The sequence below is a fragment of the Amblyomma maculatum genome, chromosome 9 (assembly GCF_055883805.1).
Source record: "Amblyomma maculatum isolate TAMU_Amacu chromosome 9, ASM5588380v1, whole genome shotgun sequence".
Lineage (NCBI taxonomy): Eukaryota > Metazoa > Arthropoda > Arachnida > Ixodida > Ixodidae > Amblyomma > Amblyomma maculatum.
Genome location: NC_139352.1, coordinates 13,517,724 through 13,530,944, shown reverse-complemented (window position 1 = coordinate 13,530,944; position 13,221 = coordinate 13,517,724). Strand labels below are relative to the sequence as shown.

Sequence of the window (13,221 nt, the reverse complement as noted above, 5' to 3'; positions counted from 1 at the left end):
TTCAGCGTATATTAAGGCTACCTACGTGACAGCCTTTGTCTTCAAAGTCGTCTCGTCACTGTTTTGCAGTTATTTGAGTGCCGATTCGCTTCCAATGTCAGTTTACGTGAGATAAACTGTGGCTGCGCAAGTTTTTTCCTGAGCTCAGGTGTTGCAAACAATCTGAAACTCCCATTTTTCGCCACGTTGCCTTACAACCAGAAATTGATAGGTACACCAAACTGGGGGTGGCATGGATGACTCTGTACTACAGCATTCAGTTTCCAGAGACGTATGTCAGTCGGAGGGCAATTTAGGCCAATAATACTTTAGTTTGGGCTAGTTGGTTTAAAGTTGCTCTCAAAAATGCTGGTGGCAGCACTTTCGTTTATCGTCTCTACCATGTTCTTACTTCCATCTTCACGGCAAACCAGTTTTGAAACTGAGATTTTGTTACTCCGCAGCACCCTTGCTCTGAGGACTTGCACAGTCACATTTACGCGTGTAGTTCTGTACGTCAAAAGCAAAGGTGGTCAAGGAAGGCAATGATGGCAGAACAAGTGGCGGGATGGTGCCCTAGGGGTGGGGCCGCTGGCTTTGCATGTGGGAGACTCTGAGCGGCGTGCTGGACTGAACCAAGACGAGGCGCCCACCTCTCTTCTTCTACCAAGGGGTCCCCCCTCTGACCGGGTGTTCGGTCCACCGCGGCGGCAGCGGCCTCTGTGTTGGATGAGATGCGAGGAGGACAGAATGGATGCGTGCCACACCCACGACACACCCCCACTGCCCCTTGCCTTACTGACCGGATGCGGGTGTGCCCTCTGTCTGCTCTCTTGCAGGGCATCATCCAGCTGGGTGACCTTCGCTGCACTCTCCACTACAGCATTCCCAAGGATGGCTTTGGCGGCGGGGGCATGGACAGGGGAGGACTACTGGCACGCACAGACTGGAATTGTGGCAAGGTGGGTGGGCAGCTACACTTATTTGAAGGACGCAAAAGAAAGTTCAAACAACATTAGAGAACATGTTCTTGGCTTGATAGAAAAGAAACTGACAAACTTTTATGCTGTCTTATGCAGTGCAATAGCCCCACGACAGCTGCACACTGTGCCACCACTTTATACTTCAGCCTCTCACAGCGCACTGCAGTGTAGCTGTGATCCCTCTGCTTAAGTTGCTTGGGAAGTTACACCTCATTTACTAAACCGCACCACACCTTTCATGCTGTTTCGGTATTCCGTCACAACTTTGCCACATGAAAGGGATGCGGCAGTTCAAGCGTGGCTGCATCCCCCCTTCCCTCACTTGTAATGGTGCCATGAGAAAAACAACTCTGCTGCCAAGTGGTACTGTTTAGGTACTCCCAAACACTGTTACCCTTTTTCTTTTTTCAGTGCGGTGTCAACAACTTCAGGCGCAGAGACAGCTGCTTCAAGTGCAGTGCAACTAGAGAAGGTGAGTGCTTTAATTACAAAATGTGGATGCATGGAGAGTGAAGTTCTGCCAGTTTTTAGCGGGCGTGTGTTGGCAGACTTCTCGTATATGTCTCACTGTGACCGACTGAAGTTTTGTGCTGTGGAGTTGGGCCACTGGTTCTGTAGAGAAGCAGGATTCTTGTAACTTTCTTAATTCTTGTAACTGGACTTAGGCAGGGTTGGCATCAAGGCAAACATTTTATAGCTTTTGGGCCCTGGAAATCTGTATTATGATATGAAGTGTTGTGGAATTACATTGTGTTGGACAGCTTATCCTGCTCATCTGCGCTTCAGGTCTAACTATCGCATGACTCATGAGAGTCTGGTCTAACTAGTGCGTGACTCATGAGAGGAAGCGTGGGCTATGGCTGATAATGGCCATGGTGTTTTTAAGTGAATGATGTTTGGGTACTGTTCAGGGTCCAGTGCTTGGGATGTACGTTGGTAGTAGTGACATCTGCTGCTTGCTCCTTTTTCTCCCAATGCAGAGGCAGAAGCCCCCAGCACTGGGGATGGATACGATGAGATCAGCTCTGTGCCAACCAACAGTGAGTGGCTGTGGCTTGTCCTCAACACTGCTTTCTAGCTGTCATTACTAGAGAATTTGCTTTGTTCTGTGGGCAAGCCTATCTCTGGATTGTCTATCGGTGGGGTGCTTGTGGGTTGTATGGTTGGAATTATATTCTTCCTCCTGTCCTCATGTTCTGTCCTGCTCAGGTGTGCACATAAAGTATGGTACACAGAGGTAAGGGCTTCTCCCCTCAGTTTGGTACTCGAAGATTAAAATTTTTAAGAAGATGGGAAGATAGCAATTGGGTTTCACTTGTTTATGCAGTCTGATCTCGCTACAGCAAAATTCTTCGGATGTACAAAAAATTCTGCTGAACCAACAACTTTGTCGTAGTGAAGCAGGTCCAGAACATTGCCACATTCCTTGATAGTTCAGGAATGTTTATTTGCAAAAATTTGTAGAATCCTTCGTCGCTAGTCTTTTGCCGTTTTGAAATCACTGCTGTGGTGTGATTTTTGGAGTGCCTCAGAAATCTCGGACAATGCACATATATTCGTGAAATAAATGCAGCCACTGCACTGGCTATCAGAGCATTGTTTTTGTTTCCTCGTGCACTCCTACTTTCGTACTGGTAGACTTCAGGTTTTGCGCTGATAGCGCATTGCCTCTAGGCACTTCTCTGGGGATGAGACGTCCGTGTGCAGAGGGATGAACATCAGAATTGAAGCTTTGTACAGCCATGTATGCAATCACGCTGATTTTTCGAAGACATTTTACAATGCGCTTTACAGGCAAATCAAGGATGTGATGATTGTTCTTTTGAGACTGCATCTAGAACTGCCATCACTCTGCCCTTAATGCAGCAGTGTCTATACTAGATGCACCAAGAAAAAAAAGGGGGGAACTATAGCGCAGCTATTCCATACCTGGCGATGGCCAAAAGTGCGCCACTTGCTTGGTATTTCTAGGTTTAAAGTTCCTCTGAACTGAAGCTGCATTGAAAATGCTTTGGAACTAGTGACCACTTTTCACCTGTGACATAACTGGTCACTGTTGACGCAACAACTTCACATCAAAATGAATGCAGAACTGATTTCTGTTGCACCTTTGTCAGCAAAGCAAGTGAGAAAAGCCTAAAGCTGCTCTACATCAACAGCCATGGTTCGCAGTCACAAAGGTTTAGGTAGGCTGATGCCGAGTCATCGTGCGCAGGATCGCAACATTTTCACACATGTATGTGCATTAAATTCAATTCCACATGGAGTGTCGGCAACAGTTTTAAAAGTGCAACTAGAGTTTGACAGCCATTTAAACCAAATCAGACAATGACATGCTTAGATCCCCAACAAAAAGCAACAAAAATCGGCCATTCTGAAAAAAACATTTCAGTGAAGCGGAACCTTGCTGCAAGAACAGTTTAATGTGGGAGGAAATAATGGCACAGCCTTGTATTAGGTATGTGGAAATAGTGGATTCTTAGTTTGAGGAGAATACTTATTTCTAGGAGTGTGCGAATATTGAAATTGCTGAATGCAAATTGATAATCATTATGGCAAAAAAAGTGCCTTTGTATATCCAATGTGTTCTGATCAATGAAAAATAGAAAATTAAGAAATAGTAATCACTGTTTGTTTTGTTTACTTCAGAATTCACAGAGTATTGGTAATAAAATTACACTAGAATTGAAAAACTAAATTTTATACCAATTTTTTGTATAGGAAGGGCTGGCATGAAATCAAGTAGAGCTATCGCCGCTGAATGCAGTAAACTCTCTTTAATTCAAACTATGAGGGGCCAGAAAAAATGTCTGAATTAACTGAAAGCTTGAATTATCAGATGGGCTTGAAAAACTTCGAAAACTGTTTGCATGACATTAATTTTATCTGATGAACATCGGTGCGACGGTTGTCAACATTTGAGATGAAACCAAAATTAAAACATTATTTTCTTCCACTTTCTTAAAGTGCTTTGCTTTGCGCGCACTGTCTGGAAAGCCCCGTTCACAAAAGGTACCTTTTTACGAAATGGCCGCAGCGCACAGTGTGGGGAAATTGTGTTGAACTTGAAAATTTTCGCTATGTTTGGTCATTTTCATACATCTGGAAATTTAGAATATCAGATTTTGAATATGAATTGACTGACAAACATGTCCGATTCGTATTTGGCATTTCGACTATTCATACGCACGCGCCTAGTTATTCTACATGAATAAGTTTGAAAACGAAGCAGATATTTTCGAATCGAACCGAACAGTTTGAGACTGGGAAGGTAGCAGTGCAAGAAACAAGTGGCAGGTCATTAGCATATGCTGACAGGTTCCTAAATGCAATTTAAATAAAAAAAAATTAAACAAAATAAAAGTGTATAATGTTTTGAAACTTGCATTAGGCAGTTTTCGAACAGCAGTACTAAAGGGAACTAAATGTCATAGTCGTAAGCACCTATCATATTTTTCGTGACGCATATATTAAATGTGAAAGGCGCTGACATATTTTTCAGACATGGTTAATAGTCTTAAACTTGCGTGGCACTGACTCACGCCCCTTGCAGAGTTCAGCCTACAGGTGTGGCTGAATCTGGCACCACACTTCCGCAGCCACAGTTGCTCCTCCGGCCTGATTCAGTAACGTGACTGCGCTGCACATGTGTAAAAAAAATACATGTGTAGTAAAGGAAAAATAAAGTATTATTATTATTATTATTATTTCCCATTTTTGTCAGCTCGCCATAGAAAAGAATGGAACAAATTTCTCACCACAGCAAACCATTTATGGGGCGTGTTTCCTCTTCAACACAATGTTTGTTACACGGATCTGGATTTAATGCACATATTTGACAGTAATAATAAGTATATTGCCATCCATCTGTGCACTTCTGTAGGTCCGCATTGCTTTGTTTCACTGAAACCTTTCGCTGAAATCGATGTGTGCTCCTACTAACTCATTCATTCAAACGGACATGAGACCACCATTGCTTGGTGGTGGTAATGCCGATTGGGTTGGCTACCTTGTACACAAGGCACAGATGTAAGCTTCTATTTTCTTCTAAACTAGGGTCACAATCAATTCATATCTGGTAACGCTACCATCTGCACTAACGCTCATAAACTAAATATGTCATGGACACATATCATGTGATCTACGGTTTTATTGGTGCCCAGTATGATGATGTTGCAATGCAAATTTGCTCACTGAGTGTGAGAATTGCGCCACAGCACTCGTGGAAAAAAAGAATAAAGATGCAGGAGCATCTGACCGACTTATTTATAAAAAACAAATGATGTTTTTGGACTTTGCAGTCCCATATGACAGTGTTTTTTGGCTTATTTTACTTCAAAAATATTTTTCGCATGCCCCATCAATTTCTTTATAGCTAGGTTCAACTGTATTATCGCTATTCGCTTCAAAGACTAAATCGAATGCCGCATTATTCACTTAATATTTGCACAACCCTACCTTGTGTGGCTTGCTGGCGTGGAATTTGAAATAATATTTTGTGGGGGGAATTTCATTGTAGTGCCTTCCTTTGTAGTGAGATTTGACTAATTTATCTTGCGCAGCATGCTTCGTGGGAAGCTACAAAGAACACAGGACATAGCCTGAAAGTAATGTAAGATTGCAGTTGTCTTTTACAATGCTTTCAGCAATAAAGCTAGCAGAAAAGCAGGTGAAACGGAAGCCATATCGCACTGATGGCTGTGGACCTCGCATGCAAAGTTCTATTTTGAACTGGCAGCCATATCATCATTGCAATTAAGTGCGGTACTGCATAGTTTTACGCACATTTCATCACCTTAGCTCTCACTCGAAACTGACGGTGTAATATGATGTCTGCCAACTAACAAAGCGATTCACCAGTCTCTTTAATTGTGGGCAGCTCCTGCCCGTTGTCATTCCCTGCTGACTTTCAACAAGTTATCTCATAAAGGATTCACTTCCCGCTCTAATTTGTCTTAAGATGCAGGTTGTCGTAATAAAGGGCTAGCCTAGACTGGATTTCAATGGTGTCTGATAAACAGAGAGAAAAGGAGAGAAATAGAGAAAGAAGAAAGAAAGCCCCCCCCATTTCCTTCCGAAATACCCTATTAAGGTGCAGAGGGAGAAAAAAAACAAAAACAGTTCGGTCCTTGCACAAGTTTATGTGGTAGTATATAGGTTCCAGGTGTCCTGTAAGGTCAGGAGCACAAAGGGCAAAAGGGTGTAGTTCAGTTTGCCTTGCTCATGTTGGCTGTGGTATGATGTATATGTGTGTCCCCACGGCATTTCAGCACTGCTCCTTCGCAACCTGGATGTGCTGACAACGGAGGAGCGGGTGCTGGCTGTGCTAGGCCAGACGACCAATGTGCCCATCAAGAGCCTCAAGGTGGCTCGGGATCCCGCTACAGGTGTCTCCAGGGGATTCTGCTACGTCGAACTGCACACCGTGGCTGAGGCTGCACAACTGGACGATCTCCTGCTCAACCTGGGCGGGCAGTTCTACATAGATGGCCGACAAGGTGCGTTGGCTGGACATGGCTGCCAGGGACAGGGCAGAATATTTTGGACTAGTGCAGAGTTTAGGGACTTTAGACTAACAGTGATCCCACTTCGAGTTACCGATCAATTCATTCTTGCCCTACCTTCCTTCCTAGCCTTCGCAGTTAGCTCACTTGGTAGAGCAACTGCCCCGGAAGGTTCGATCCCAGGACCAGGACAAATTTTTCTTTAACTACAAGTCTTTGAGAAAGCTGTATGGCTTTCCTTTGTGGCTGTATGGCTGCGCTTGAGTGGACGCGAATGAGTAATAACTCCCATATTACAAATTCACTCTATGTTGGGGTTTTCCTCTAAGCTTTGGCTGTTTGATGCTCGCTTGGCTGAAGGTTACAGCTCCCAAGAAGAAGACATATGCAAAGGGAACGAGGTGTACCGGTTTGCTTCAGAATGAAGGTTAGGGGTGGTCAAGCACCATGCCCTGTCCACTTTGTTCCTTTTCATCTGTGCCTTCTTGTGCTGCAACATTCAACCAAGGGATGGGCAAACGCTGCAAGGTGACATGGTGCAGCAGTCTTCAGACGACCTATTCATGGCTGCCGTCAAATGTGCTCCTAGAAATGTCTTGCAGAATTGGCTGAGCAGGCAAGAATGCACGCACCTGAGAACTAAACTAATTCACATAGAGCCTTGTAATGTCGTTTTCTGCTATGTTGCCATGGTGATTGCATGGGGACGTTTTTACGGGGACTCTGACGGCATGTTTCAATAGGCAATACACTGTATGTTTTCTTTCTGCGCGAACCAAAAGGCCTGATTTGGTGAACTATGCTCATTCATGAGTTAGGGCTATGCTCCAGGTCGCCGCTTGAAATGTGTCGTATGCCAACTCCAGCCAATTTTACTTTGTTAAATCTGGTAGTTTCGCTCTTTCTGGCTATGGTGATGTTTAGTCCCATGTTGGCGGGTTGCTTTCATTTTTTAGTTCACTTTTGAGGTAAACCTGCTGCAGTGGTCAAGCATGTGCGAGGGCTTGGCCAATGCAATTGTGTGCATTGTGTTTTTGTACTGTCCTAAAACAAGGCTTCTCTCATGCGGCGCATCTATATGCAGTGCTCGTTGCCTACGCTCGGAAGCCAAGGGTTACCTCCAGGCAAGTCTCCCGCTTCGTGGTCCTCGTATCTGCCTGAACCTGCGGCCCTCTCTCTGGGTTTCAGGGGGATGTTGTTTCAATTTTTATGTTGTCCTCTTGGGACTGGAATTGAACATTTTGCTGCTTCTCCTCCTCCTTTCTTTTTTCATTTTACATGTTGCTCATTGTCATCCTTTCTCTTCTTCCAGTGCTGTCGCAGCTAGCGTTGCAAGTGCTGCTCTGGCAGCAGCGCAGTGGACAAATCAGGTTGGTGGGAGAAAGGATACAAATGGAAAAGCAGGGACCTCATTGAATAATTTGCTCATCACTTTTAATTGTACATTCCCCCCCACTTAAGTTTACAATTTCCTCCCTTCTCCTTTCAGCCTGCCGCGACACCTAGTGTGAGTGCTACTCCGCAGGTGAGTTTGTGGAACTCCTCGACTGAAGTTTTTTGCATGTTTTATTCAGCATTGTGTTGTTGGAAAAATGTGAGTTCTGAAACCTTGGCTTTCTCTTACCCATTTTCTTTTTTGCTTTGCACTGAAGAAGCATGTTTAGGGTAGAGGAACTAGTACTCACAAATTTCAAGAATGATTAGTGCAGTCCATTTGAGAGAATGAAAACGTTAGGACAGTTTCATGGTGTTAGAAAGTTAAATAACTTGCATCTAGTGTTTCTTAAAGCTGTATGAAGCTTTCTTTGTTCCATGCTTCATTTAGCCGAGATTTCTGAGGCAGGAGAATCCACTTTTTGCTAGGGAGGCGTTAAAGTGTGAATGTGTTGTCTGTTTAGGCTTAGGTCTTGGCTGCAAGGAATGAAAATCTTGGGTACAGCTGTGTGGTATATTTTGTTTTGTCATTTAATGTTCCTTCTGTGAATTCTGGGATTCTGTAGTTTTGTTATTGCGATTGTGCTTTGCTCTTACACATCGGCAGATATCTCGGTGAATTCATGGGTATGTGTGTGTAATCTGGTTTAAAATCTTCTTAATTTAAATCTTAACTTCTAGGCACGCTATAGCTAAACCTGGATAATAATGAACCTTCATAGAATGAGTTTCTTGTTAAGAAATTATTATATTTCCCACCACTATACAGGTAAACCTCTGTGTATCAAACCTCCATGTAGCGAATTGCTCGGTATTATGAAGTTATTAAACTTCCGAATGCTACTACTATTGAAGTGCATGTATTTGAAAACGTGTGACAAACATGTTGCAGCAGTTCACCTTGATAAAACGAACTCGTTAGGCCAGCCCTGTCTTATGTAGCGCTGAATTACTGGGCATTTGGCAGAACCATACAAGTTTCACGCTGATAAAACACAGACTTGCACGAAAGTAACATCTGTGATTGCAGCGAGCAGCCACAGTTGATACAGTGTGCCGTGTTCCAGCACTAGCAGCACGTTTGCATGGCAAATGCAGCTGTCATCGTTCCTTTTGCTTTGGAATGTGGCACTAGAAGGGTTCATTTTTGAAAGCAGTGAGAAATAACAGAACGAAGAAAACAAATTGGGGCAGTATTTTATTTTCTTTCTTGGGTCGGCTTCCTGACGTTGCCAGGGTCTGCGTGCAGCTAGGTGCCAGCAACGTTGATGCATATATAATAGCAGTGCAATGCTGGTCCGCGGCGGGCTTGTTTGCAGTATAACGAATCGCTGCTTTGCATAGGCGCTGGTGCAGAGATGTGCGCGCAGGGGATATAGTCGTACATCTCTGAGCATGCATCACTTATTCTCTCGTGCTGAGCCGCCTCTGTTTCGGCGTCTTGGGATAAGAATGTGCACCCATCGCAACCATGCGGTTGCTTGCAGGACTCCGGCGTGACTGCATGTGCTCTTTCCTTGCCTGGCCATGGTGCCTCTACTGCCCCCTCTCCCCACCCTTTCTCGTAAATGCATCATGCGAGCCGTGGCAAAGGTTGAGGTAACTGAAATTGTCACACCGTGTCCTCTACACGATCGCGAAACGTTTCACCTCTTCTGTAACTGCAAATAATTGGAATTAACTGTAAACACTTTCAGGTAATTTTTGTTATATTTAATTCTAATTTTAGTGTCCATTCTGCATTGTCCTTTTAAATTTTCACAGCAAAAGTGCATATAACCAAAATTTGGATATGCAATGAGAAATTGATTTCACTTCTTCGGGTGTGGTTGAGGACACTGTTCTTGTTGTTGCGGATGGGGAGAAAGCGAGGCGAGAAATCAGGCGTGGCCTGCAGCCTTCATTTTCCCGGCTCCGGCCAAACTTGCTGTCGAATCAGCGCAAAGTGATTGGGACCTAGTAGTTCAGAAGGGCGACGATGATGGTTAAATGACAACTGTGTTCATGCGTCATGTCTCATCACTCGTGTTGCATGAACTTTCACCACAATTAAAGCTTTTCCCAATGAATGGACTGGGAAATGTTTTAGATTATTCTGTGCATTCCACGAGACAAATTTTGATGTCGAGAAATGTCAGTTTTATGAAGTAAAGTGCTGATTTTACTGACTTCTGTATAATCAGGGTTTAACTGTATTGGGTTGGCCATGCAAGGGTAATTTTAGGACCCTGCTACAATAAGACAAATGGCACCACATAAGTATACTTCCCATCTCCCTCATTGCTTGAAAATAATTGTTTTGCATGTGATTGATTGCATCCCGGGATTTTTCTTTTTTTCTCGTTATGCATGTCTTGCCTTTGGTTGTTTGCTTAGGTTTTCACTGCTAGTCTCATGTTACAGATCCTTTATTTAGTGCTGTTTCTTTTTAATTCCCCTTTAACTTTCAGTCTCCTCAAATCCACATTGTCAACAGACTGTTGTTCCTAGGTAAAACAGTTACTAACTTTAGCCACTTGCACCGATTGCTGAAGAGTGCCGGGTTTGAAGCGAGCTGAAAGTAATTGTGATGTTGCTTCTCTCAAAGCTGCTTGCTAAAGTTCTTATATATCATAGCAATGTGTATTGTGGTCAGGGAGCAAAAAAAAACTGACGTCATTTGCATGTAAGTCATGCATCATGGGAGCGCAAAGTTTGATCGTCTGGCTCCCATGATACTAAAAAGCTTAGTAGTTTGCACTGGAAATTGGGTTATTTTCTGCTCCGAAGTTAGGTGCTTCGCAGGCGTTTAGATGAGAATGCTTGGCAAGTGTTTCAGAGTTCCTCTGCAGCTTTTGAAAAAGTTGGTCGCAGCCCTTTGAAATTTAGGAGTCATTCCACCACAGGTGGCTGCTTTACAACAAAACCATCACAAGCTTGTTTTTTTTGCATCGCAAGCTTGCCCAGTTGTAATGTGAGCAGTGTGTTGTGTGAGATCGTGAGTATGGCTTATTCAGAATCGGTATTGGGTCATTGGTTTGGATTTTTACTTTTCGGCCCTCCCGCAGAGAAGCCAGTTATTTGTGCCCAGTGAGCTAAGTGCTCACTTCTAATTGCATAACCTTGATATTGCTGTGAAACAAGCAGGACATCTGTATCAGGTAGTATATGTGCAGTCGAGAACACATGGTGTTTTTTCTTTCTTACTTTTGTAGAAATTCCACTTTCTCTCTATTTTCTTTCGTCAGCCTTTTGTTGAAGTGTACATGTATCCAAGTGAAGGGGGAGCTAGGCACTTGCCATAAAACGGTTCATAAAACCAGCTATCGTTCAGCTGTGACAAGTGCAAAACCGCTTATTTCATTACTTCCTGTGTGCAAAGGAGGGAATAGGTGTTCTCTGGAACTCTCGCTTTACTTTATGCTGGCTGGTCAGTGCTGTAATGCGTTTTACTGAGATTTTACAATGGATTAGAACTACTCGGCCGAGGGGGGAAAGCACTGTCTGGCCCCATGGCTGGTAGTCGTGCAAGAGTGCGGTGCAGACCTGTGTTAATGGGGTGTGGGTGTGGTGCAGGCAGTGAATGTGGCGGCTGCGCCTGTGACGTATGGTCCCCATCCCCCCGAAACGGGCATCGTGGCTGCCGCCGCCCCTACAACAGCTGGCCAGGTAACCACTGGGCCTACCTTTCCCCACCTCCCCTTTTCCTCCTCCTACCTTAGGCATGCTCACTCCTCAAAGAAGGCGGCTTTGGCCACCAAAGTGACGCATTTGTCACCGGCTTGAACATGGCCTAGTGCTTGGTTGTATAGTTACAGCCAAGAACATAATTGGAGTCTCTCTTGAAGTAGCCTTGATTTTTTTTCTGTCAAATAGGGTGAACTTTAAGGGGATGTGTTTTCTTGTCGTGTGAGCACTAGCCTGAATGAATTAGGTGCGCTGGTGATTCGTGCTTTGCAACGGTTTTTGTTTGCATGTGATCACAATTTTGTACACTTTGTTGCATCTTTAAAGAGCTTTTAGCATTTGGGTATTAAGGGAAAGTTGTTTCCTACTGCTGATGCCCTATGCTGTTGCTCACTGTGGTGAATTGGTGGGTAGTAACAATTGCCTTAGTTTCAATCAGCATCTCTTAAGTAAGCTTGAGCTATGGTTAAATTGGCGAACAGTTGCTTCAACATATTCAATGTCAGTCCTCCGGGTACGGTATGTTGTGCCGCGGATTTCTCTATGAGGTTTGTGGAGAGAGTTACCACTTTACATTCTCAACTTGCAAGCTCTAGCTAGTAGACAGGCATCATTGCCCCCTTGAGCAGGGGATTAAGATCTGCTAACCTGATGACTGCTGTTATGATGCCATCTTTTCCCACTCTTAGTTGCGTGCTGAGAACAAAGTGTTCTTTTTTTTTTTTTTTTTTTTAAATTGGGGCCAGTCTTCTTATATGTAATGAGTTGCCCGTCTTCTCATATGTAATGAGTTATAGAGGGACCCTGTTCCTTCCTCCCATCAACCACATAAAAAAATAAATACTAATTCTGCAGCTAACTACACACCTGCGTTATTCACTGAAGAGGTCACACAGAGGTTTTGGCATGCTGGAATACTTTTTCCAAAATTTAGCTTAGTATGGTGCCATTTGTGAGGTTTCCAAGGCAGAAAAGGAAAGGTGACTGCAAATGAAAAAAAAAAAAAAAGAAAACTGACCTTGACCGGCCCACCAGAGCAGAATCATGTCGTTTTGTCCTAGCAGGGTAGAGTTTTGACACTGTCTGGCTGGCTACTTTGGCTCGGCTTGGCTGGTTCGGATGGCTGGATGCAGCCAAGTGTCCTTGCGCCAAAGGCGTTTTGGACAGAGTAAAGCACGGAGTTCAAGCTCCATGTGATGCTTGAGCATGTCAATAAATTGGGCGCGTTTATGGGGAAACGTTACTTTCTTTTCGAGTAGTCAGGGGAAAAAAAAGGGAATGTTGCTCCCTGCGGGTTCACACGAAAGCAGTGCCTGACTTGCCCTGTGTTCCTGCCTCCCCCGTGTCCACATTAGGATTCCGGAGCAACAAATGATCACAACGCTCACACTCCCAAGGCCGGCGCTGTAAGTGTGGTCAGCTGCTGCTGTTGTCGTCTTGCCTCTCCCCCTAGTCTCATTCTTTGTGTCACACCATGGGGCCACTGAACTGTTTCTTCTTCGAGGTAGTTGCTGGAGGCAGATTCATTAGTGCCTGTGCGCATACGAAGGAGCTTTGTATCTGGAGGTTGTTGTGCTTGAGGTACTTGGCTCGAACCATGGTAGAATGAAAGAAGATGGCTACACAGAATGAAAGAGCACTGAACAAGAGTGGAG

The 13,221-nt window shown here is 44.2% G+C and overlaps 1 protein-coding gene across 7 annotated transcripts in view; it reads left to right on the top strand.

Annotated features, from left to right (window-relative positions):
* The window catches only part of LOC146178361 (RNA-binding protein 5-A), a 42,979-nt gene that overhangs the window by 11,167 nt on the left and 18,591 nt on the right, over positions 1-13,221 (top strand). For 4 of the 7 annotated variants that reach the window (XM_084578178.1, XM_084578180.1, XM_084578177.1 and 1 more), the window contains 9 exons: positions 819-941; positions 1,374-1,434; positions 1,943-2,002; positions 6,233-6,460; positions 7,551-7,590; positions 7,779-7,836; positions 7,956-7,991; positions 11,456-11,548; positions 12,922-12,972. In XM_084578178.1, the coding sequence (XP_084434304.1) occupies positions 819-941; positions 1,374-1,434; positions 1,943-2,002; positions 6,233-6,460; positions 7,551-7,590; positions 7,779-7,836; positions 7,956-7,991; positions 11,456-11,548; positions 12,922-12,972 (750 nt within the window). The remainder of the gene's footprint in view (positions 1-818; positions 942-1,373; positions 1,435-1,942; positions 2,003-6,232; positions 6,461-7,550; positions 7,591-7,778; positions 7,837-7,955; positions 7,992-11,455; positions 11,549-12,921; positions 12,973-13,221) is intronic. The other 3 variants (XM_084578182.1, XM_084578181.1, XM_084578183.1) reach the window with 2 other exon arrangements.